The sequence below is a fragment of the Xenopus laevis genome, chromosome 6L (assembly GCF_017654675.1).
Source record: "Xenopus laevis strain J_2021 chromosome 6L, Xenopus_laevis_v10.1, whole genome shotgun sequence".
Classification (NCBI taxonomy): Eukaryota; Metazoa; Chordata; class Amphibia; order Anura; family Pipidae; genus Xenopus; species Xenopus laevis.
The window spans coordinates 3,429,490-3,455,240 of record NC_054381.1 but is presented as its reverse complement, the minus strand read 5'-3'; the positions used below and the strand labels follow the sequence as shown (position 1 = coordinate 3,455,240).

The 25,751-nt window shown below is 45.6% G+C and overlaps 3 protein-coding genes across 4 annotated transcripts in view; 1 reads left to right on the top strand and 2 right to left on the bottom strand.

Moving 5' to 3' along the window:
* Positions 1-25,751, top strand: part of LOC108719524 (gastrula zinc finger protein XlCGF57.1-like) — a 385,853-nt gene that overhangs the window by 333,004 nt on the left and 27,098 nt on the right. The gene's annotated exons all lie outside the window — the stretch shown is intronic.
* On the bottom strand, positions 3,199-7,888 carry XFG 5-1 (zinc finger protein; the record flags this gene model as incomplete). Its single annotated transcript, NM_001100925.1, is given in 4 exon segments — positions 3,199-4,353; positions 5,361-5,474; positions 6,594-6,707; positions 7,798-7,888. Coding segments are annotated over 4 exon segments (1,263 nt in total).
* LOC121394778 (zinc finger protein 850-like) overlaps positions 18,628-25,751 on the bottom strand; it is a 209,650-nt gene continuing 202,526 nt past the window's right edge. Inside the window, exons 7-11 of the mRNA XM_041566775.1 lie at positions 25,148-25,209; positions 22,567-22,675; positions 22,372-22,485; positions 21,349-21,462; positions 18,628-21,236 (exon numbers count right to left, since the gene is read on the bottom strand). Of these exons, the coding sequence (XP_041422709.1) occupies positions 20,341-21,236; positions 21,349-21,462; positions 22,372-22,485; positions 22,567-22,675; positions 25,148-25,209 (1,295 nt within the window). The 3' untranslated portion in view covers positions 18,628-20,340. The remainder of the gene's footprint in view (positions 21,237-21,348; positions 21,463-22,371; positions 22,486-22,566; positions 22,676-25,147; positions 25,210-25,751) is intronic.

The following is a 25,751-nucleotide window of genomic DNA, read 5'->3' as shown; positions in this document are numbered from 1 at the left end:
TACTGTTACTACTTGCTTGTTGTATTATTGCTCGTGACCCGGCTGAGGGAATGTGACTTGTGTCTCTGTCACATGACTGGTATAATGGCTGGAGTTGATTTTAATCACTTCCTGTCACATAAGGTTCCCCCTTTCCCATACTTACCTTATATACAGATATATATACAGTGTATGTGTCACAGGCAAAGCAAAGTGGTGCCATTGAGATGTAGTTGCAGCACAGGAGAATAGCAGTGAGTGTGACAGGCCTGTGTGGGGAGGAGCAATAAAGGCCAGAGCCTCCCAAAGCTTCCGCTGTCTCCCACACTGTGACTTGAGGGGTCGTGGTCCTGTCAGGAGTGTCACACAGTAACACAATGACCCTCTTCCCAATTACCCTCGGGTTCAGAACGTGCACCGATTCTTTACCGGCTGTGGCGCAGTCTCTGACGGCCCCGAGGGGGAGTGGCCCCTGGTACAATCGCACTCCCTGCTCCCCCGGTAGTTACACCACTGGCGCTACAGTTCTGCTAATTTATACAGACGAGGGGGAACTATAAGAATATCATCTGATCAGTGAACCTCTCCATGTGCCGTATTACTCTATTATTATTATTATTGTGAATTTATAAAGCGGCAACACATTCCGCAGTGTTGTACAATAGTTCATCTGCCCACGCGCCTCTTCCTCTGTCCCACTGACCCCTGACTGGCGGCTCCCAGTGACCCCCAATAACGTGTGACTGACAGTGGCCTCACAGCAGATTAGGCCCAAGGCCGGAGGCACAAAGGCAGGTTCCATATGGGCTATCAAATAATCAATCACAGGCCATATTTGGCACCCCTTATAAACTCATGCTTGTGAGAGTCCTCCTTTGGCCTTAACCTTAACCAATTCCTAAACTTAATTGTTGCTGCCGCCTACTGCCCAAAGTAAAAAAATCACAACCATATACATTTCCTTATAATCTTTTTCGCGGATACCCCCATGTTCTCTATTCCTACTTTAGATCAATCTGCTGTTGTATATTCCCCTTCTCACAGGGACATGTCCATATGTAAATAATGTCACTTAGACTGTAAGCTCTACAGGGCAGGGACTTCCTTCCTACGGTCTCTCTTACTACATAAAACTGAAGCTGTGTATTTATATATATACTTATTGTATTTATTATGTTACTTGTCCTCCCAGTGTGTACTCATATATATATTGTACAGCACTTTACAATCTGAAGCCTCTCCAATTTGCCTCAGAGTGGAAAAAATTCCTTACTATACATAGTTATCATATCACCCCTTAAGCGCCTCTTCTCCAGAGTGAACATCCCCAATTTGGCCAGTCTTTCCTCATAGCTAAGATTTTCCCTTTACCAGCTTAGTTGCCCTTCTCTGTCCCCTCTCTAATACAATAATGTCCTGTTTGAGTGATGGAGACAAAACTGTAGGGCATATTCTAGATGGGGCCTTACCAGTGCTCTATACAGTGGGACCCCCTCCTCCCGTGACTCTCTGCCCCATTTAATACAAGTCAAGCCCTTATTTGCCCTTGATGCTGCTGACTGGCATTACTTGCTACAGACAAGTTTATTATCTACAAGGACTCCAAGCTCCGTCTCCATTATGGATTTGCCTAGTGCAGTCCCATTAAGGGTATAAGTGGATATTGTTACATCCCAGGTGCAGGACTTTACATTTATAAACATTGAATCTCATTTGCCACTTAGCTGCCCAGATTGCCAGTTAGTCAAGATCCTGTTGCAAGTGCCACATCCTGGATGGAATTAATTGGGCTGATAGTTTTGTCTCATCTGCAAACACTGATACATTACTTACAATACCCTCCCCTAAGTCATTAATGAACAAGTTAAATAAAAGTGGACCCAATACTGAGCCCTGGGGGACCCCACTAAGAACCTTACTCCAAGTAGAGAATGTCCCATTAACAACCAGCCTCTGTACCCGATCCTGTAGCCAGTTTCCTATCCATGTGCAAACGACTTCATTAAGCCCAACAGACCTTAGTTTAGAAAGCAGTCATTTGTGGGGCACAGTATCAAATGCTTTGGCAAAATCCAAATAGATCTACTGCCCCCCCCCCCACTGTCCAGCATCTTACTTACCTCATCATAAAAATCAAATTTGTCTGACATGACCTATCCTTCATAAAGCCATGCTGATTGTTGCTCATAATGCCATTCATTAGGACAAAATTTTTAATGTGATCCCTTAAAACGCCTTCAAATAATTTGCCCACCACAGATGTGGTGGGCAAAAACTGAACAAAGCTTTCTTAGAACCCGGGGGTGTATGCCATCAGGCCCTGGAGCCTTGTTCACATTCATTTTTATTAAAGCTTTATTAATCATATCCTGAGTCAGCCACTGACTAGATTGAGCTGAGCCATCAATGCAGCTAGAGTGAGCCTGGGAACTCACACTTCTCTATTGTATACACTGAAGAAAAGAACTGATTTAGCTCATTTGCCTTTTCTGTATCTGTTACAACCATACTGGTACCATTATTTAATGGAGCAACACTCTCAACCTACATCTTTTTACTATTAATAGATTTTAAAAAACTTTTTGGGGTTAGTCTTAGCCTCTGCCACAATGCACGCAGCAAGTGTATTTTTTAGTTGTAATATTGGTGTGTAGGTGCATCTCAGGTCATTTTGCCTGGTCATGTGCTTTCAGAAAGAGCCAGCACTTTAGGATGGAACTGCTTTCTGGCAGGCTGTTGTTTCTCCTACTCTATGGAACTAAATGTGTCTCAGTGGGACCTGGATTTTACTATTGAGTGCTGTTCTTAGATCTACCAGGCAGCTGTTATCTTGTGTTAGGGAGCTGCTATCTGGTTACCTTCCCATTGTTCTGTTGTTTGGCTGCTGGGAGAGGGGAAAGGAGGTGACATCACTCCAACTTGCAGTACAGCACTAAAGAGTGATTGAAGTTTATCAGAGCACAAGTCACATGACTGGGGGCAGCTGGGAAACTGACAATATGTCTAGCCCCATGTCAGATTTCAAAATTAAATATAAAAAAAACGGTTTGCTCTTTTGAGAAACTGATTTCAGTGCAGCACTATTAAATGATGCGCTTTGAAAAAAAATCATTTTTACCATGAGAGTATCCCTTTAAGCAGTCTGAGGCAAGAAGGGCTCCCCACGTAGCCAAAGCTCCATTAACCCATTCATGTAAAAACCTGCCAAGGAATAGGAAGTACAAAACAAATGTTTATTTTATTTTTGAAGTCCCTTTTTTTAAGCCCCTTTGTCCCCATATTAGTTCTCATTTGTTTTTCTTTGTTTGTCCCTCCCGCGTTTTCTTGTGGTAGTGAAAACTGCAGTTAAGTGAGAAGCTTTTCCCACACTCGGTGCAAGTGAATGGTTTCTCCCCTGTGTGCATAAACTGGTGCTTGTGAAGGGTGCTCATTAGAGAGAAAATTCTGCCACATTCTGAGCAGCTGAATAGTTTCTCCTCATGTGGACCCTCTGGTGGTTGCGGAGGCCATCTTTGACGGCGAAGCACTTCCCACACTCAGAGCAGCTGAATGGTTTTACCCCAGTATGAATCATCTGGTGCTTAATGAGGTTGCTGCTTTGAGAATAACTTTTGCCACATTGTGAGCATATGAAGGGTTTCTCCCCTGTGTGAGTCCTCTGGTGCCTGTGTAGGCTGTCCTTTAGAGTGAATCCTTTGCCACATTCCGTACATATAAAAGGTTTCTCTCCTTTGTGCGAGTTCTGGTGTCTGTGAAGCGTGCTTAAATCAGAAAAGAATTTCCCACACTCCTTGCAGGCATAAGGTTTCACCCCCGTGTGAGTTCTCATGTGTCTGCGAAGCCCGCTATTGCTGGAAAAGCGTTTCCCACACTCTGTGCACACGTAAGGATTGTACCCCGTGTGAGTTCTACTGTGTAACTGCAGGCTGCAGCTCTGGGCAAAACTCTTCCCGCATTCCGTGCAGGTGAATGGTTTCTCCCCGGTGTGAATTCTATGATGCAGCTGAAGGCTGTTCTTTAAGGTAAAACATTTCCCACATACCGTGCATTTGAAGGGTTTCTCTCTTGGAAGAACTCCACCATTTTTGTGAGAATGTTGCCCCTCTTCACTGGCATTGGTGAAGCTGCTGGTGATATTGTGCCCGGCGCAGGCATAGAGGTGAGTGTGAAGGTCGCTGTGATGGGAGAAACTATCCCCACACTTACAGCAGATAAATCCTGATGGTTCTGATCCGACCGAGCAATCCACATGCCCCGTGTCTGACTGACAGCTTGAGTTAGTGGCTACTCTCTTCTCTTGGTTGACCACAAATAATCCGTTGCCCCGTGACAGAACCGGATTAATGGCAGGAGTATTGGCGGTATCAGCGGATCCTGGGAAATCAGAATTGTACTGGTTTAACTGAGGTCTGGAATCATCCCAGTTCTCCTCATCACTCCAGCAATTGTCTAACAAAATAAAGACTGACATTGACTATGATCAGTAACATGAACTATAACAAGCACCATACTGTATTCACACTGCTGCTTCTGATACTGTGGGGCCCCTGATTGAGGGGTGCAGGGCAAGTTATCCACTGCAGGACCCCCATATTAATGGAATATAGAGATTCTGAAATCAGTGCAGACCCCCCACTATTGAGTTACGACTATGTGTGTGACGTGGGGGAGGAGCTGGGGCAGAGAGAGGCAGGGGGTGGGGAATATCAGCGGGAGATCTGGTAGGGCAGCAATTTTATTATTACAGAGAGCAGCGTCCCTTTAAAGGAATAGTTCAGTGTGAAAATAAAAACTGGGTAAATAGATAGGCTGTGCAAAATAAAAAATGTTTCTAATATAGTTAGTTAGCCAAAAATGTAATATATAAAGGCTGGAGTGTACAGATGTCTAATAAAACAGCCAGAATCCAACTTCCTGCTTTTCAGCTCTCTAACTCTGAGTTAGTCAGTGACTATAAGGGGGGCCACATGGGACATTTCTGTTCAGTGAGTTTGTAATTGATCCTCAGCATTCAGCTCAGATTCAAAAGCAACAGATATGACCCATGTGGCCCCCCTCAAGTCTCTGATTGGTTACTGCCTGGTAACCAGGGCAACCAGTCAGTGTAAACCAAGAGAGCTGAAAAGCAGGTTCTGACTGACTTGTTATACATCAAATCACTCCAGCCTTTATACATTACATTTTTAGCTAACTAACTATATTAGAAACATTTTTTATTTTGCATAGCCTATTTATTTACCCAGTTTTTATTTTTACACTGAACAATTCCTTTAAATTCAGTGTTTACATTCAATGTCTGTGTGTCCAGCCTGTCTGCCCTCACCTCTTTCTACATTTTTCATTTATTCTGCACAACATAAAACTCCTTACCAACTCCTTACCCCAATCTCTAAATGTAACTGCTGATCTTGCTGCTGAGTTTCCATCATCTTCTGAGTCCGGTTCTTCTTCCTTTATCTTTATCTGTAATATTTCTGATTCAGCCAATGGGGAATCTGCCAGTAAGAAAGAGACAGGGTTGAGTAAAGCTGGGAGTAAGGAAGAAACAGGGGTGAGTAAAGCTGGGAGTAAGGAAGACACAGGGGTGAGTAAAGCTGGGAGTAAGGAAGAGACAGGAGTGAGTAAAGCTGGGAGTAAGGAAGAGACAGGAGTGAGTAAAGCTGGGAGTAAGGAAGAGACAGTGGTGAGTAAAGCTGGGAGTAAGGAAGAGACAGGGGTGAGTAAAGCTGGGAGTAAGGAAGAGACAGGGGTGAGTAAAGCTGGGAGTAAGGAAGAGACAGGGGTGAGTAAAGCTGGGAGTAAGGAAGAGACAGGAGTGAGTAAAGCTGGGAGTAAGGAAGAGACAGGAGTGAGTAAAGCTGGGAGTAAGGAAGAGACAGGAGTGAGTAAAGCTGGGAGTAAGGAAGAGACAGGGGTGAGTAAAGCTGGGAGTAAGGAAGAGACAGGGGTGAGTAAAGCTGGGAGTAAGAAAGAGACAGGAGTGAGTAAAGCTGGGAGTAAGGAAGAGACAGGAGTGAGTAAAGCTGGGAGTAAGGAAGAGACAGTGGTGAGTAAAGCTGGGAGTAAGGAAGAGACAGGGGTGAGTAAAGCTGGGAGTAAGGAAGAGACAGGGGTGAGTAAAGCTGGGAGTAAGGAAGAGACAGGGGTGAGTAAAGCTGGGAGTAAGGAAGAGACAGGAGTGAGTAAAGCTGGGAGTAAGGAAGAGACAGGGGTGAGTAAAGCTGGGAGTAAGGAAGAGACAGGAGTGAGTAAAGCTGGGAGTAAGGAAGAGACAGGGGTGAGTAAAGCTGGGAGTAAGGAAGTGCTTGTGTTAGATGAGAAATACTTCATACAGGCTTTATAGGGGTTATGGGCAAATCTTTCTATAGAAACAGAAGCTGCTCATTCTTCTGCACCTAATGAGCCTCAGTTGTACCCAGCCCAAGCCCCACCCACAAATACTGCCCAAGCCCCACCCACAAATACTGCCCAGCCCCGCCCACAAATACTGTCCCATCATCATCCGCCTCTGCCCCCACAGCAAACCCAGAGCTTTCCTATTAACCCTGAATGTCCCCTAGAGAAGCCTGTGCTGTGTATAACATGTGTCTTATTAATAGAGAAACATTACTCACCGGCCCCAGGAACGGGATCCATTTCCCTCTTTATTGTGGGCAGGTAATATTCATAGTCTGGTTCTTCCTCCTTTATCTTTATCTGTAATATTTGTGGTTGCGGCTCTGGGGAAGCTGCCAGTAAGTAAGAGACAGGGGTGAGTAGAGCTGGGAGTAAGGAAGAGACAGGGGTGAGTAAAGCTGGGAGTAAGGAAGAGACAGGGGAGAGTAAAGCTGGGAGTAAGGAAGAGACAGGGGAGAGTAAAGCTGGGAGTAAGGAAGAGACAGGGGTGAGTAAAGCTGGGAGTAAGGAAGAGACAGGGGTGAGAAAAGCTGGGAGTAAGGAAGAGACAGGGGTGAGTAAAGCTGGGAGTAAGGAAGAGACCAGAGGTGAGTAAAGCTGGGAGTAAGGAAGAGACAGAGGTGAGTAAAGCTGGGAGTAAGGAAGAGACAGAGGTGAGTAAAGCTGGGAGTAAGGAAGAGACAGGGGTGAGTAAAGCTGGGAGTAAGGAAGAGACAGGGGTGAGTAAAGCTGGGAGTAAGGAAGAGACAGGGGTGAGTAAAGCTGGGAGTAAGGAAGAGACAGGGGTGAGTAAAGCTGGGAGTAAGTTAGAGACAGGGGTGAGTATAGCTGGGAGTAAGGAAGAGACATGGGTGAGTAAAGCTGGGAGTAAGGAAGAGACAGGGGTGAGTAGAGCTGGGAGTAAGGAAGAGACAGGGGTGAGTAAAGCTGGGAGTAAGGAAGAGACAGGGGAGAGTAAAGCTGGGAGTAAGGAAGAGACAGGGGTGAGTAAAGCTGGGAGTAAGGAAGAGACAGGGGTGAGTAAAGCTGGGAGTAAGGAAGAGACAGGGGTGAGAAAAGCTGGGAGTAAGGAAGAGACAGGGGTGAGTAAAGCTGGGAGTAAGGAAGAGACAGAGGTGAGTAAAGCTGGGAGTAAGGAAGAGACAGAGGTGAGTAAAGCTGGGAGTAAGGAAGAGACAGAGGTGAGTAAAGCTGGGAGTAAGGAAGAGACAGGGTGAGAAAAGCTGGGAGTAAGGAAGAGACAGGGGTGAGTAAAGCTGGGAGTAAGGAAGAGACGGGTGAGTAAAGCTGGGAGTAAGTTAGAGACAGGGGTGAGTATAGCTGGGAGTAAGGAAGAGACATGGGTGAGTAAAGCTGGGAGTAAGGAACCACAGAAGAGTCTCCTTGTAAATAACTGAACACTAATGAATACTGGCTACTTACCCCCATCAGTAAGTGGAACTGCTGAGCTTTCCTTTGGGTTCTGATCATCTCCACAGTCCAGTTCTTCTTTCTCTGTCTTTATCTGTAACATTTCTGCTTGTGCCTCTGGGGAACCTGCCAGTAAGTAATGGGCAGTGTCATGTAAAGCTGGGAGTAAGGAATTCTACTGGGAATTATGTCTGTAGGGCAGAACCTCCTGCTGGGGTTTAACCCCTCCTGTCCCTCCAGCAAAGCTGAGCTCTGTGTAACCACATGTGTCCTACACAAACGTTACTCACCGGCCCCAGGAACGGGATCCATTTCCCTCTTTATTGTGTCCAGAGGATCCTCAGTGTCCGGCTCTTCATTCTCCCCATTTCCCTCTAACCTCCTTGTTTCCATCTCTGGAGAACCTGACAGCAAGGAACACAAACCCACCATATAAAGCTGCCTGTGGGGATCCCCCCTCTCATATCACTACAATAAATACATGTTGTACTGGGACCAGTTTATCCCCCAGTCCCACAGTCTCCCCTCTCTATCAGTCCCTGCAGCAGGATTAACCCCCAGTCTCCCCTCTCTATCAGTCCCTGCAGCAGGATTAACCCCCAGTCTCCCCTCTCTATCAGTCCCTGCAGCAGGATTAACCCCCAGTCTCCCCTCTCTATCAGTCCCTGCAGCAGGATTAACCCCCAGTCTCCCCTCTCTATCAGTCCCTGCAGCAGGATTAACCCCCAGTCTCCCCTCTCTATCAGTCCCTGCAGCAGGATTAAGCCCCAGTCTCCCCTCTCTATCAGTCCCTGCAGCAGGATTAAGCCCCAGTCCCACAGACAGTACAGGAGGAGGAGGAGAAGGAGGGAGAAGAACTTACCCAGTAGATCAGGCTGGAGATGTGAGTGAGGGGGATGGGCAATTTCCGGGACACAGTAGAAGGGAGTTGCAGGAAGTTACAGGCAGCAGCAGGGGACAATTCCCAGCCTGTTCCAAACTGAGTCGCCTCACATCTAGACTCTATCCAGGAAGTATATTCTGGGAGGCAGTTCCATCTTTCAGCTCCACCCCGAGTAGCAGCAGTGACTCCTGAAAAATGAGCGATTGGGCTCAGCCCACTACAAGACACAAACCAATCAAATGGCTGGTTTGACTCCAGAGATTTCACTCCGTGAAGGGAGCGTCTCCATTTTGTTGGGGGGCGGAAGTGAGTGAGTAGCTGTGGGCGTGCCACTGCCTTTGTACACACAGTGATTTGGGAAGTCAGACAGACGGCAGATGCAATTTCTTGGCTCAGTCAAAACATTAAAAATATGAAGTACTTACTTTTTTCTTGCTGCGACCTTTCACTGACTTTCTTTTTTCGACCATACTGGCTTCTATTTTCTTTTTCCTTTTTTTGATTTTTCCCCTTTTTTCCTTATTACGCTGCACTGACATTTCAAGAACCTTGGATTCATTTCATTTTTGGCTGGCTCACTCCCCGCTACTACTTCGGATTTGGTCTGATTGTCAGAAGAGTTGTTCTCTCCCGATGTTATGATGGCGGTTTTTTTGACGCATAATGTTAAGGGACTCAATAGCCCTCAAAAACGCTCTATGGCCTTTCGCTATTATAAATCTATGGGTGTACAAATCCTCTTTTTGCAGGAAACCCATTTTTCTAGGTCGTCAATTCCTACCTACTTTCATAGCCAATTCCCACATGTTTTTTTGGCTACGGCGGAGAAGAAACAGAAGGGTGTGGGAATCTTTATTAACAAAAATGTACCATTTAAATTGTTGAAGTGTGTGCCCGACCCACAAGGGCACTTTGTCATTATTGTTTGTCTTATTGGGGAGACGCTCTACACCTTAGCATCTGTATATAGCCCGAATGACCATCAACATAAATTCTATAATAGATTTTTTACATCTCTGTCCATACACCATAGAGGACAAGTGATCCTAGGAGGTGATTTGAATGCTACTCTAAATGCCAAAAAGGACCGTTATGATCCCATGAACCCACATAAGAAATATTCTGAATCTATTTCGAAATTATTACTAACCAAACTGAAAGATATGGGGCTTGCTGATGCGTGGAGGGAGCGTAATCCCTTTAAGAGTGATTATACCTTCTACTCGAACCCTAATAAGACTTATTCCAGAATTGACTATGTATTGCTTGGTCTCCCACTTTTGTCAAAAATTTTCTCGGCAACAATCCCTGTGTGTTCTTGGTCAGATCATAATCCTGTGAAGGTTGTTTTACATGATTTAGATTCTCTGAGACGTTCTCCAATCTGGCGATTGAACGAAGCCATCCTTACAAACCCTCAGGTCCGCTCCCAAATTGAGCAGGAGTTACTATCATATTTCGATATTAATAACACCCCTGATGTATCTACACCGATCCTTTGGGAAGCTCATAAAACCTACATCAGGGGAGTTATTATTAAAATCTGTTCACGAAAGAAACGGGAAAAAGCTGTTAAGGTGAATTCTTTGACTCAGCAATTGCAGCATGCTGAATTAGAATACAGAACCCATCCTTCTGATAGATTGTTTAAAAGTATCCGTCGACTCAGAACGGAACTCAATTTACTCCTTTTAGAGGACGTGGAGAAACAACTTCAGTGGATGAGGCAAAAATTCTATACTAAAGCTAATAAAATTGATACCATGTTAGCCAATAAACTGAAAAATATGCAAAAAGGCCCTTCTACATATAGTTTGCTTACCAAATCGGGTGCTCTTACAGCTAATCCTTCAAAAATTGCTGAAACGTTTAGAGATTATTACTCACTACTGTATAGAAACCAAACCGTATTTAACAGACAGAAAGCGGACTCAATCTTCCGTGACATGGCGCTTCCTACCCTGTCTAATGATCAGATAGCTTCTATGGAACAACCTATTTCTACGGACGAAGTCAAGTGGGCCATAAAATCTTTAAAATCGCATAAAGCACCTGGGCCAGACGGGTTTACTGCCCCTTATTATAAACATTTTTCCAAAGTATTGATACCTTATCTTACTAATTTGTTCAATTTTATAGGTACGGGTCAGTGCTATCCCTCTGATTCCCTTAGAGCATTTATTACAGCTATCCCGAAGCCGAACAAAGACAGCAATTTAGCTGAAAACCATAGGCCGATTACAATATTAAACCACGATATCAAACTCATAGGAAAAATCATGGCGAAACGTATCAATGTGTTTCTGAATACCTTGTTAGACAGAGACCAGGCTGGTTTTGTGCCTGGCAGGCAACCAACAGACAACATTCGCAGGGTTATTGATTTGGTACATTGGGCCAGAGAGAGGGGCACGCCTACTGTGCTCCTCTCTCTGGATATAGAGAAAGCTTTTGACTCTCTGTCATGGGATTTTCTTCAATATGCCCTGGGTAGATATGGGTTCCTCCCGACTTTTTTGTCTCATATCAAAGCACTGTATAATTCTCCTACGGCACAAATGAAGTTTCGTGGCTTTCTTTCCACTCCCATTGTAATAGAGAGAGGTACGCGGCAGGGGTGCCCACTGTCGCCAATATTGTTTGTTCTGACAATGGAATTCTTGGCTGCCTGGATAAGACAGGATGTTGACATATCGGGTATCTCTGTAGCACAACAGGAATACAAATGTTGTTTATATGCAGATGACTTGTTGCTCACTGTTTCCAAACCATTGATATCATTGCCGAACCTATTTAATATCATGGACAAATTTCGATTACTTTCTGGGCTTAAACTTAACGTTTCAAAATCTGAGGCCTTGCCGATTAACATTTCCCCTGCTATGAAGAAACTTTTAGAATTGAACTTTGATTTTGAATGGGTGCAAACCTCGATTAAATACTTAGGGGTACGTATTACTGATTCGTACAACACGTTGAGTGTTAATAACTACAAAACCCTTATTAGAAAATTAATGGATGACTTAGACTCTTGGAAGAGTTTTTCAATGTCTTGGTTCGGTAGGATCAACATTGTAAAAATGAGTATACTACCCCGTATATTGTACCTGTTTCGTACCCTTCCTGTTCCCCGCCAGTTGCTTTGATGACAAGGTTACAAACTGCATGCCTCAAGTTTATTTGGGGTGCTACACGACCGAGAATAGCTAAAGCAATATTATATAGACATAGGTCAATGGGTGGCTTGAGTGTCCCAAACTTCCGTGAATATTATTTGGCGGCACAGATATCTCAATTGTTGCATTGGTTTGTCCTTTCCCATCCGCCGAAATGGGTTTTGATCGAACAGAGTATTTGTCACTGTAGTTTTCTTGGGGATATCCTTTGGATTCCTGCCGTATTACAATCTCACAAGAACTTTCCCACTATTAATCATACCTTAGCTATATGGCGGACCATGAATTCTAAACCTCATTGGCTATCAAAACATAAACCCTTAGCACCTTTATTTCATAATCCAGACTTTCCACCGGGCCTGGATCCTCGACAATTCAAATGGTGGATAGATGCAGGACTCACTCATATTCGCCACTATTTAGTACATGATAAAGCCCTTAGCTGGACGATCCTACAAGATAGGTACGCCATTCCTGTTCGAGAACAATACCGTTATACTCAAATACGGCACTTTTTAGTTTCTCTAGAGAAGAGATGTTCTTTTTCCCCTCTCACATTTTTTGAGTCATTGTGTTTGCATCGTCCCCTCATGAAAGGATCCCTCAGTTATTTATACAGACAAAGCACTACTTCACAACCTATAGCTTCCCTTACATATATTAAATCTTGGATGGCAGAATTATCTCAAGATTTGGATGAGCAAACTTGGCAAGCTATTTTTACAAATACGATGCACACTTCTGTTAATATATTGGCGCAAGAAACCTCATACAAGGTCTTAAGTAGATGGTACTTGGTGCCTACTCGCATAGCCAAATGGAAACAAGGTGCTAATCCTCACTGTTTTAGGGGCTGTGCCTTACCAGGCACAATGTTACATACATTTTGGCAGTGTACTAGGGCACAACATCTATGGGCTAGGGTTTACGAATTAATATATACGGTATTGCAAGTAAATTTACCTAAATGCCCGATGGAAGCATTACTGAACAAACCAATAGAGGCGCTACGTAAATCGCAATATAAATTAATCACGCATTTTTTCACTGCCACTAAGCAAACCATTGCCAAAGCTTGGCTGACTCCCCATTTACATTTCTCTGCTGTCAAAAATAGAATTGATGCCGTTTTCCTTATGGAAAAACTCACTAGCATATCACAGGATAAACAGGCCCAATTCACGAAAGTTTGGGACCCCTGGATTCATTACCGTCACCCCGAGAGATTTGATCGTGATGTCTTAGCCTACTAGTAGGCCATATGCAGTAACAAGGCTGATGTCCTGGTATAGTTTTGCTACTATCTTGTTTGTATACTGATTGGTGCAGTGTATGAAGGTCTTTTCCTCTCCCCCCCCCTTTTTTTTTTTTTTTTCCCTCTTTCTTCCCCCTCTTCCTTTCGCCCTCTCTTTCCTTCTTCCTTCTTCTTTTCTCCAGTCTTGTTGTTTCCTTCCGTTTCTTCTTTTCCTCCTCTCCCACCTACCCTGGTTAAACGAAAAAAACCTTTTGACTGCCTTGCTTATTGATATGTTTACATTCTCAGTGGCTTATAGCACCTATTCATGTGTCGGTTAGTCGTATTGTGTGTACTGTGTTTTATTGCAATCTGTTGATTTCAATGCTTGTATACATGGACTTTTTTTTTTTCTCTTTCTTATCACTGCACTGAGTTGTAAATATTGAATTTCTGCAATAAAGAAATATTGAAACAAAAAAAAAAAAAATATGAAGTACTGAGTATGAATATGAATCGTTTTAACTTCAGCCCCAGCCCTTGTACAGCAATAGGTGTAATGTCTGCCCCTGTCTTGTCAAATATGGAGTAGATATTAGATCATCCCATTCCTATAAGGAAATGTTTATCCCTGTAACAAAACAAAGGAACAAATGTTTACAAAGACTTTTAGTCTCTATATGAGCCTGTTTGTGGTGCTAGGGGGTATATTTCCTGGTACTCACCTTTACTGCAGTTCTGCCTTGCTTTATGGCAGGGATCGTAGACACACCGATGACCAGAGAAATAAACACATGGTACCTGGGAAACACCGCTGCCTGGGATGTCTTGCTCTGCCACAGTCTGTGGGAAAGATACGAGAAAGGCGTCCTCTGAGCCTGTGTTTAGTAAATGATAGCCCTTTAAACCTCCTCCTGGTTACAATGATGAGAATAGTTTCTAATGGCGATGGGTGTGTTGGACCTACAGCAGTTTGCACCATTGGTATAACTGTACATAATGATAGAGAAGAGCTGGAGTAAGTCTCCACCATTGCTATAACTGTATATAATGATAGAGAAGAGCTGGAGTAAGTCTCCACCATTGCTATAACTGTACATAATGATAGAGAAGAGCTGGAGTAAGTCTCCACCATTGGTATAACTGTACATAATGATAGAGAAGAGCTGGAGTAAGTCTGTACCATTGGTATAACTGTACATAATGATAGAGAAGAGCTTGAGTAAGTCTGTACCATTGCTATAACTGTACATAATGATAGAGAAGAGCTGGAGTAAGTCTGTACCATTGGTATAACTGTACATAATGATAGAGAAGAGCTGGAGTAAGTCTGCACCATTGGTATAACTGTATATAATGATAGAGAAGAGCTGATGTAAGAGTTTCCTTTGCAACTCCTGGAATGTGTACATCTTGTGTGCGAGAGGCAGGAGAGGTTTTGGAACAGTGCGATTCACCAATGTGAGGAAAACTACTGATCTGGAGCAGTGGCCTAGTATTAGGGCTAGTCTGGAATGCCCCTCCATGTATTGTGAGTAGATCAAACAGATGTGGATACTGAGGACTTTAATGGGGGGGGATGTCTTTACACATTACAGCTGCATAAAGCAGTCATTCCTTATTAATACCAATTGTACACATTGAACTCAGACTGACCACTTTCTCTATAGGTATTGAGTAAATCAGAGAGGGTAGAGTGGGCATCCCTGACAAGTCCCATTTGATATTTGGAGAAATCCATTCTTGGTTTTACTGCTGCTCCGGCTTAGTGTTACAGCCAAAATGGCAAGTAGGTCCAGGTAAAGACTGGGAGTCAAAACAGGCCCTGGCATTTATAGTGTGGACAGGTCTAAACAGCCCCCACCAGCCCAATAAATAGTCCGTCTATGGCATCTTACAGCAGCCCCTTTCATATCTCTTAAAAGATTAAAAGTTTGTTGGGTTTTAGGGTGGCCATAAACGGCAGATTAAAGTTGTCAATATTGGTACTTTAGGCCAATTCAGCATCTTATCTGCCCATGTATGGGACCTTCTGACGGGTCTCCCCGATCGATATCAGGCCAAAAATCGGGCAGATATCGATCAGGCAGGTTTGATTTATGCTGGTGATGCAGGAATGTATTGGCTAGTTAATGAGGCCCTCATCTCGTCGGTGCCCATTTCCTTAGTTGTAATCAGATTGTTTGGCCCTAGGGCCGAATGATCGGATTATCCTGAGATCACCTAGCCTTTGGTGGGCATATTGCATTAAGGTCTGCTCGTTTGTAACCTCGCCAAACGAGCAGATCTTATCGTGTATGGCCAGCTTTAGGTGGCAAGATTTTTATTTATTGAAAAAAATTCAATCATGTTATAAAAAACTCTAGAGGGGTAAAAAAAAGGCAAAAGAATCCCACACAAGTTAAAGGCCAAGCCCCGTGTTTGCCTTTCGAGGCCCTCACTTGCCTCAGGATGATGAAGCACTGGTGTATCTGGAGATGTGTAGGAGAAGCTGCATCTATTTGGGCAAATGGTAAGTGTTCACAATGTATCTGGTGTTTCCAGTGACTTAGAAGATCTGAGCCTTCACTGGGGTCACTTATCTCATAATTGTGCAATTACTTCAGCCTTGCTCAAAGACGTGCTGGTTCCTTAGGGACGAGGCAACTGGTTCAAGTGCTCATCCTTTAGCTAAAGAGATTATGTCAAAACTGTTATATATTTGATGTTGGGAGTCTCTAAAAAATGACTGGTTGTTGGTTTCTAGTCAACTGTATTATCCGCTGACACAGAATAACATCCCAAGTCTGTTTCTGTGGTTCAGGTAGTGGTGATCTCTGTCTATGCACCATGATAAGTCTGGTACTAAGTGCTGGAGATAACCACAAGGTCTTGTGGGCCTACCTCCTCCATTTCTCTCAATTTTAGCTCCACTGTGTTCTCAAGCAAGCTCCTCTGCTACGGACTGTTGGCTCTGTGCAGTCATCGAGGCCTTTACCTTTCTCCTACAATTCCTTCATAGCCTCCAACACTTTTTTCTGTATTGTGGCTTGAAGATCTCTGTCTATGCACCATGATAAGTCTGGTACTAAGTGCTGGAGATAACCACAAGGTCTTGCAGGCCTACCTCCTCCATTTCTCTCAATTTTAGCTCCACTGTGTTCTCAAGCAAGCTCCTCTGCTACGGACTGTTGGCTCTGTGCAGTCATCGAGGCCTTTACCTTTCTCCTACAATTCCTTCATAGCCTCCAACACTTTTTTCTGTATTGTGGCTTGAAGATTATCATGAAGATGTTTGAAGGTGACCATACACGGGTTGAGAAAAGTTTCAGAGAGACTTGAAGGAGAATTCAACCTGTAATAAAAAAACCCTCCCCCCATACCCTGGGTAGACCCTCCTCCCTCCAGCCTACCTGCCCCCCCCCAGGCAAATGCCCCTAATTTTTTATTCACCCCTCCATGCAGAATCGGGCCTCCGAGTTCACGGCAGCCATCTTCTTTCTTCGGCAGTTGGGAGTAAATTTCCGGTCCCCAACCACTACGTATGCGCCGAAAGTCACAAACATTTCCAAAATTTCACATGACTTTCGGCGCTTGCGCAGTGGTTCGGGATCGGAAATTTACTCCAACTGCGCATTCACGAAAATGGCGTCAAGAATACCGGAGAAGATGGCTGCAGTGAACTCCGAGGCCAGAATCTGCACAGGGGTGAGTAAATATTAGGAGCATTTGCTGGGGGGGGGGCAGGTAGGCTGGGGGAAGGAGGGAGGGGGGTCTACCCAGGGTAGAGTTTTTTTTATTACAGGTTGAATTCTCCTTTAAGGCCCCCATACATTTCAGCTTATTGGCCCATGTGTGGGGCTATCCGACGGGCTTCCCCGATCGATATCTGGCCATCAGGCAGGTTAAAAAATCCCGCCGGATCGCGACCGCATCTATGCGTCTATACGGTCCCTCAATCCCACCACCCGTATCGGATACATTATGATCAGATCAGCCCGATATCGCCCATTTCAATGTGGGCATATCGGGGAGAGATCTGCTCGTTTGGAGACATCGGCAAACGAGCGGATCTCTACGTTTATGGCCACGTTTAGTCTGCAGCCTATTGATCCATATATGGGGCTCTTAGACCGATATCTGTATGAAAATTGGCCAGACATCGATGGGACAGATTTACAAATCCCGTTACAGCTCCAACTGCATCAGCCCATTGATCGGTCTTCGTCCAACCACCTATATCTGCTTCGTTGTGATCAGAACGAAAGCTCCGATCATTTGCCCACCTTGAGCAGATCTACAAATGTATGACCAGCCAAAGTCACTTTTCTAGAAGTTTTCAGAGTGCCCTGATTTTGTGTGACCGGCACCATTTCTGCAGTGGGGTTCCACCTTGTTTCCTGGAATAGAGATGTGTTTACCGTGTAGCACCCAACGGAGCCATTTGCACAGGTTTTACACCATTTCCGATGTAGTTCCAATTACTGCTGAATTCATGCACATGCTTTCAAGGTGATTTGCGAGAGGATCAGTGTCATGGCCGGCACCCAATACCAGAACAAATGCCAAGGACCCTGGTCTCGGCTCGGCTTCACCAGTAGTGTGACCACCTTTGGGCTTCGGGAGGAGCCCTCAGCTTAATTGACCAGATACCGATGGGACACCTGGACTTAACGAGGGGTACAAGGCGAGGAGTTCTGGCTGGCAAAGGGGCACGACCGGATAGCAAGAGTCTTTGGGCAGAAGGTCAAGGACAAGGCGTCTGGTGGAAACGGAACAGACCAGATCAGGACAGGCAGTAACAGAATCGTCAGGCAGGCAAGGGGTCAAAACCAGATAATCAGACAGACTGGATCAGGCAGAAGGATGGTCAGACAGGCTGGGTCGAGGCAGGCGGATATCAGAATCTTCAGGCAGGCAAGGGTAAAACCGGGTTGTCAATCAAGGGGTTAAGCAGGAAGAGTTGTCGTAGGCATGGCAAGGGTCAGGATACAGAATGCAGAGTAGTCAGGAACAGGCTGCGTCACACACGGATAATCAGTCAGGATAGCAAATTCAGGAACAGGTAGCACAAAGCTCAGGAAACCTCAGGATATGATCCTATAACGGGCACTGGCTACAGGTCTGAATGGGCCTTAAATAGGGATCCAATTGGCGCCAAAACGTACGCAATTTCGCGCCGTTTGCACGCTGGCGCGATCACGCCAGCGCACCTTTAAGAGACGCACAGGCGCGCGCGCCCTAGGAATCAAAGATGGCGCCGGCAAGGGCAGGACCGGAGCATGGACCCCGCTGCCCACTAGACCACCACAGTAAGTATCTTACAATCAGATTGGATATAATTGCACTATGCTGCCATCTTCAATGCATGTTGGCATGTACCCCCCCCTTATTTTAAAGGCTTAATATATATTCCTGTGTAAATCTGGAACACTCTAGTATTGTTCTATTATCCCTCAGAAACCCAATCTGTACAGCAGTTACTTACTACGCTCAGTTCTATGCCCAGCGCAGCCCATGGTTCGATCTATACAAGACTGGAAATAATGAGACAACACCAGAATCTCATGTAAGAGTGACAAATACCTTACTGGTTTATTTACACATGGGAAAGTAGCAAACATGAATATAAGAGAGAAAGGCATCGCACATTTAAAAGCACCACTTGAGGGGCCTCATCTATTTCCGTACGTCATGAATCGAGGCCGGGCAGAGAGGCAGCTCTAGTTCCGAGTGGCGGAGAGTCGACATAGATAAATACAAGGTTACGCGTTTCATGGGGAGAGAGATCTGCATGCAACTGATACTCATTGAGGGGAAGCATTAAGGAGACGTTACCAGACAGGAATAATAAATAATAAGGGGGTAGTGTAACACTCGTGAGGCCTCACCTACAATATACCATGTCCCGTGGGGCAACAACTCACACACAGGACATTGCGGAACTATACAGCAGTCCAAACAAAGGAGAGCGTCAATGCGGGTTACAGACAGTTTATACAGAGCCAGGCAGTTCATGCTTAAACAGATATGTTCACATTAAAGAGGATGCAATGTCTTTCCCAAAAATCTGCAGATTTTGATAAAAAAAAAAAAAGGCACTTTGCCATTATGTAAAATGATAGAAGTGCTGGTTTATTTTTGCCGCAGTCGTTCCCATCCTCTGGAAAGCAACACGGCTCTTGAGGATTACAGTGGCTGCTTTGAAGGTGTCCTATCTGAATCGGAACTTTGGGGGAAAGACTTTACATCCCCTTTAAATAAAGAGCTCCCAAACCAAAAATGCTCTAATGGCTTAAAAGCATCTCCTAAATGGCACTTTGGGTTAGGGGGAAAAGAGTGGAGATGATGAGAAGCAGCAGCACATACAGTACAGAGGGTAAGGGCTCCTTTATCGTATAAATCATAAAGCGTTACAGCTACTAATACATAACGTAGGGAGTTGATCCAGGAAATAATCCATTTTGATGTCCTGGGGGAGTCGTATTCACCCCTCTCCAGCAATCGAGATACTCGGAATCAACTTAGAAGCTAAATATTACATTGAAAAAGCTGTAACTTCATATTTCTGGTTCAGTTCATGAGTCACAGCGTACGCCATACACATCATTACAAAACGTATTGGTACATTCATACTCACAGTTAACTACCATAATAAAAGGAAAAGCTTGAGGATAGGGACGGCTGAAGGCAAATGCAGTCCCTCCATTAATATCCCATCATGCTTAGGGACGTGCCACCATCACTAGGGCAAGCAGGAGGATCGTTGAGGCACCAGGAAGGTGGCCAGTTTCTCGCAGGAGTGGCCAGTTTTTCGCAGGGGTGGCCAGTTTCTCGCATGGGTGGTGAGGGACATGGCTGAATGGGTTTTGGAGCAGTGACCTATTAGGTCTTTGCACTGACAGTTGCAGCAGATGCACCGCTCCCAATCAGCCGCACTAATATCAGCCCATGCGGAGGATTGAAACATACAATGGTCAGGCTGAAATGCCACGGAGTCTTTTACTCTGGTAGTCACCTGCAGCTACACACTTACAATAAATATGTGTCTGTCCTGTAACAGGTTCATCCCATCGAGACTGCTTGTCCTACAATCTAAAAACGTTCTAAAATATCTCGTTTTGTTTGAATGGCCATACAGTAAGCTGGTTTAGCTGAAACCTTTCTCACGGTGTGTGGACAAAAAAAGGTTTCTGGTCATGGCGGCCCTTTCACCATAGAGTTTGTTACTTTCTATCTGGGTGGAAGGTGTGCCCCCGTGTGAACGTTCTCAAGGGCTGCTCTTAGGACAGAAACGTTTCCCACATTCGGTACATGTGAAAGGTTTCTCTCATGTGGATTTTCTGATGTCTATGTAGTGTATCCTTCACCGTGAAACACTTGCCACACTCATTACAGGTGAACGGTTTTGCCCCTGTGTGGGTGGTCTGATGCCTACGGAGGTGGCTCTTTTGCCGGAAGCTTTTCCCACACTCTGTACATGTAAAGGGGTTCTCCCCTGTGTGTATTTTCTCGTGTCTACGAAGGGTGTCCTTCAATGTGAAACACTTCCCACACTCAGAACAAGAGAAAGGTTTCTCTGCCTTGTGAATATTCTCATGCCTGCGGAGAGTGCTCAGGTCGGAAAACAACTTCCCGCATTCGGAGCAGGTGAATGGTTTTACCCCTGTGTGAATTCGGAGGTGCGCGTGGAGGCTGGTGTTATTGGTGAAGCTTTTCCCACACTCTGTACACGTAAAGGGGTTCTCCCCTGTGTGAATTCTATGGTGAATGCGAAGGTAACTCTTACGGGAGAAACTCTTGCCGCATTCTGTGCACGAGAAGGGTTTCTCCCCGGTGTGAATCCTATTGTGTATGAGGAGGCTATTCTTACATGAGAAACACTTGCCACATTCTGTACATTTAAATGGATTCTCGCCTGTGTGCAGCCTATCGTGTAAATGCAGGTAGCGCTTAGTAGAGAAACACTTCCCACACTTATCGCATATAAAACCCGATGATTTTGTGCTTACTGCTGAATCCTCATCTGCTCCGAGCTGCACCTTCCTCATTAAAGCTCCATCCCCAGGTAACGGCTCCTTGTCTGGATCACTGGATTCTGCTGCATGTGAGCCACGGCGTCTTGTCCACGGCCTGGTTGTGTCAGACTCCCACGTCTCTTCTCCATTCCAGCTCGTGTCTAGTAACAGAAACCAAGAGAAGTTACAAATACACAGAAGTTATAATGAGCAATGAACAGGGGAGAAGTTGTTGAGTAATGAGAGGATGCGAATGAATATGTAGCTGCTTACCCCAGTCATTAAACGCACCCGCTGAGCTTTCCATCGGGTTCGAATCATATTCGTAATCAGGTTCTTCCTCCTTTATTTTTATCTTCAGTATCTCTGGTTCCTCCTCTTCGAGATCTGCAGATACGGAACAGGTACAGCTTGGAATAATGAACTTATATATGCATATGACTATGTGCGAGACACATGTGCGAGGATGGATTTAATTATGTTCCAAGAAAATGAGAAGTTTTACATGATATTTGTATTCATGGCGGTCTGGTGAATGCGCACCCATCAGGATGAAACGTTGGGATTCTCCCCTTGCTACGGGCTCAGGGCTGCAGCACCTGTCCCACCAACAGTTCCCGATGAATGTACTGAAAGTTTTAAAATCTGCCTTTAAAGCTTCGTGGGATAAGGAATTGATTGAGATCTAAAGCAACAGGCTCAGGGCTTGTGCACCCGAGACATGTTTTAAATTTGGTGTATTGTGTGTTACCTACAATAGGAGTAAGGAAGAGACAGGGGTGAGTAAAGCTGGGAGTAAGGAAGAGACAGGGGTGAGTAAAGCTGGGAGTAAGGAAGAGACAGGGTGAGTAAAGGTGGGAGTAAGGAAGAGACAGGGGTGAGTAAAGCCGGGAGTAAGGAAGAGACAGGGGTGAGTAAAGCTGGGAGTAAGGAAGGGACAGGGGTGAGTAAAGCTGGGAGTAATGAAGAGACAGGGGTGAGTAAAGCTGGGAGTAAGGAAGTACTTGTGTTAGATGAGAAATTCTTCATACAGGCTTTATAGGGGTTATGGGCAAATCTTTCTATAGAAACAGAAGCTGCTCATTCTTCTGCACCTAATGAGCCTCAGTTGTACCCAGCCCAAGCCCCACCCACAAATACTGCCCCCCCAGCCCAAGCCCCGCCCACAAATACTATCTCATCATCCCCCTCTGCCCCCACAGCAAACCCAGAGCTTTCCTATTAACCCTGAATGTCCCCTAGAGAAGCCTGTGCTGTGTATAACATGTGTCTTATTAATAGAGAAACGTTACTCACCGGCCTCTGATGCTGAATCCCCTTCGTTTTTTTCTGGCAATTGATTATCCTCAGTGTCCGACTCTTCACTTTCTGATTTCACCTCTAACCTCAGCGATTCGGTGTCTGGAGAACCTGACAGCAAGGAACATATCACTACAATAAATACATGTTGTACTGGGACCAGTTTATCAGGAGGGATAGTAGCGGACTTACTGGACACGTGTGACTCCATGTTGAGAATGGGCGGGGCCCTGTGTGCAGAGAGGAGGGCCCCACACTCACTGTGTATCAGAAGTGCGTGAGATCCATCAGAAGGTCTGTCCTGTGTGTGGGAAACATCACAAGTACATTTACATAAACATGACTCAAACACTTAGAGAAATAAAGATACATTAAAATGCATGTGCTGCCGCCCCTTTAAACAAAACAGAGATTGTTGGTCCATATATTGCAATATATTTAAACTGACCAACTGCATCACTGTCATTCCTGGTCTGGCTGCTCCGACACTCACTTTCATCTGATTCAGAAACAATTCTACTGATTCGTTATACACTTTGCACAGTGACTTCATTTTTCCTGCAACTCTGTGTTGAGTTTGGACCGTTTCCCGCTACAGCTTTAATAAAGGTGAATGAAGCACAAATCATACGGGAGGGCTGATGGTTTATAAAGAGACGGGACATTAGGTGTCAATGAGAGGGAAGAAGAGAAAGAAGAAAAGAAAATGGCAGAAGAGAAGGGTGAAGAGAAAGTAAGTGAAACATAAAGAATGAAACACACAGAGAGAGATGAGAAGTTGTCAGTCACTTATGGAAGAGGGAGGACGGATGTAGCTCTGTATAATGTGGATGTCCATCTATATATATATTCTCTAGCTGTATACACACCTGTACATCTATTCAGTTTGAGTAGTAAAAATCCACAAAAGGAAGTCCCTGTGCCAATCTAAAGGACGAGGATAAGCAAATGGGAGAAAACAGGAGAAAATGAGAGAAAGAAAAAAATTCATGACAAAATAAAAAGAGAAGGAAACAACAACTGTGATATAATAAGAGAAACTGGAGAGAAGGGCAGAGAATGCAGGGAGTTGCACCCCCAATTTATATACCTTGTAGGCTCATGGGTCAGTACCTAATAATCTGTACCTTTAACAATACTTACCCCTTTCTTCATTATCTCTAACAGCAGAACCATCTGACATCACAACTGGATTTATATTCTCAGACACACAACTGCCCCTCACTATCACTCCCTCCAGCACCTACCCCCCAATTCCACAGTCTCCCCTCTCTATCAGTCCCTGCAGCAGGATTAACCCCCAGTCTCCCCTCTCTATCAGTCCCTGCAGCAGGATTAACCCCCAGTCTCCCCTCTCTATCAATCCCTGCAGCAGGATTAACCCCCAGTCTCCCCTCTCTATCAGTCCCTGCAGAGGATTAACCCCCAGTCTCCCCTCTCTATCAGTCCCTGCAGCAGGATTAACCCCCAGTCTCCCCTCTCTATCAGTCCCTGCAGCAGGATTAACCCCCAGTCTCCCCTCTCTATCAGTCCCTGCAGCAGGATTAACCCAGTCTCCCCTCTATCAGTCCCTGCAGCAGGATTAACCCCCAGTCTCCCCTCTCTATCAGTCCCTGCAGCAGGATTAACCCCCAGTCTCCCCTCTCTATCAGTCCCTGCAGAGGATTAACCCCCAGTCTCCCCTCTCTATCAGTCCCTGCAGCAGGATTAACCCCAGTCTCCCCTCTCTATCAGTCCCTGCAGCAGGATTAACCCCCAGTCTCCCCTCTCTATCAATCCCTGCAGCAGGATTAACCCCCAGTCTCCCCTCTCTATCAGTCCCCTGCAGAGGATTAACCCCCAGTCTCCCCTCTCTATCAGTCCCTGCAGCAGGATTAAGCCCCAGTCTCCCCTCTCTATCAGTCCCTGCAGCAGGATTAAGCCCCAGTCTCCCCTCTCTATCAGTCCCTGCAGCAGGATTAAGCCCCAGTCTCCCCTCTCTATCAGTCCCTGCAGCAGGATTAACCCCCAGTCTCCCCTCTCTATCAGTCCCTGCAGCAGGATTAACCCCCAGTCTCCCCTCTCTATCAGTCCCTGCAGCAGAATTAACCCCCAGTCTCCCCTCTCTATCAGTCCCTGCAGCAGGATTAACCCCCAGTCTCCCCTCTCTATCAGTCCCTGCAGCAGGATTAACCCCCAGTCTCCCCTCTCTATCAGTCCCTGCAGCAGGATTAACCCCCAGTCTCCCCTCTCTATCAGTCCCTGCAGCAGGATTAACCCCCAGTCTCCCCTCTCTATCAGTCCCTGCAGGCAGGATTAACCCCCAGTCTCCCCTCTCTATCAGTCCCTGCAGCAGGATTAACCCCCAGTCTCCCCTCTCTATCAGTCCCTGCAGAGGATTAAGCCCCAGTCTCCCCTCTCTATCAGTCCCTGCAGCAGGATTAACCCCCAGTCTCCCCTCTCTATCAGTCCCTGCAGAGGATTAAGCCCCAGTCTCCCCTCTCTATCAGTCCCTGCAGCAGGATTAACCCCCAGTCTCCCCTCTCTATCAGTCCCTGCAGCAGGATTAACCCCCAGTCTCCCCTCTCTATCAGTCCCTGCAGCAGGATTAACCCCCAGTCTCCCCTCTCTATCAGTCCCTGCAGCAGGATTAACCCCCAGTCTCCCCTCTCTATCAGTCCCTGCAGCAGGATTAACCCCCAGTCTCCCCTCTCTATCAGTCCCTGCAGCAGGATTAAGCCCCAGTCCCACAGACAGTACAGGAGGAGGAGGAGGAGGAGGGAAAATGACTTACCCAGTAGATGAGGCTGGAGATGTGAGTACAGGGGATGGGAATGTCAGGGACACAGGAGCAGGGAGTTGCAGGGAGTTACAGGCGGCAGCAGGGGACAATTCCCAGTCTGTTTCTCCGTCCCTCACATCTCAGTTCTATCCGGTCTGTGAATGGGGGAGGTACAGAAATAAGTCCCGCCCCCGGGGGTAGCAGAGGGTCGGCTGCAGATGGTACAGGACAGTTATGGTGCAGCCCACGCACTCGGGCCCAATAAAATGGCAATTTTTACTTCAGAAATGTCATTGGTAGAGCAGGGAAGCGCCATGTTGTTAGTGGGCGGAATTTGCCCATTTGTTTAGTTCTGCATTGTTGGCAATAAAGCGGCAGACACTGAGAATAATTTAATAGACCGATGCTTATTTAACTCACACACACTAAGTACAAACGTCCCATAGTTGACATAATCAGACCTGTTAGTGAATTAATGTACGCGCGCTGCCCGAATACAAGAGCCTTTGTTACAGCTTGAGGAAACGTCACAGATCATGGGCGCGGCCGCCATTTTAGCGGTGGGCGGAAGCTAACAGCTGTTGTTCAGTCGTTGTTACTAATAAAGCTGCAGAGA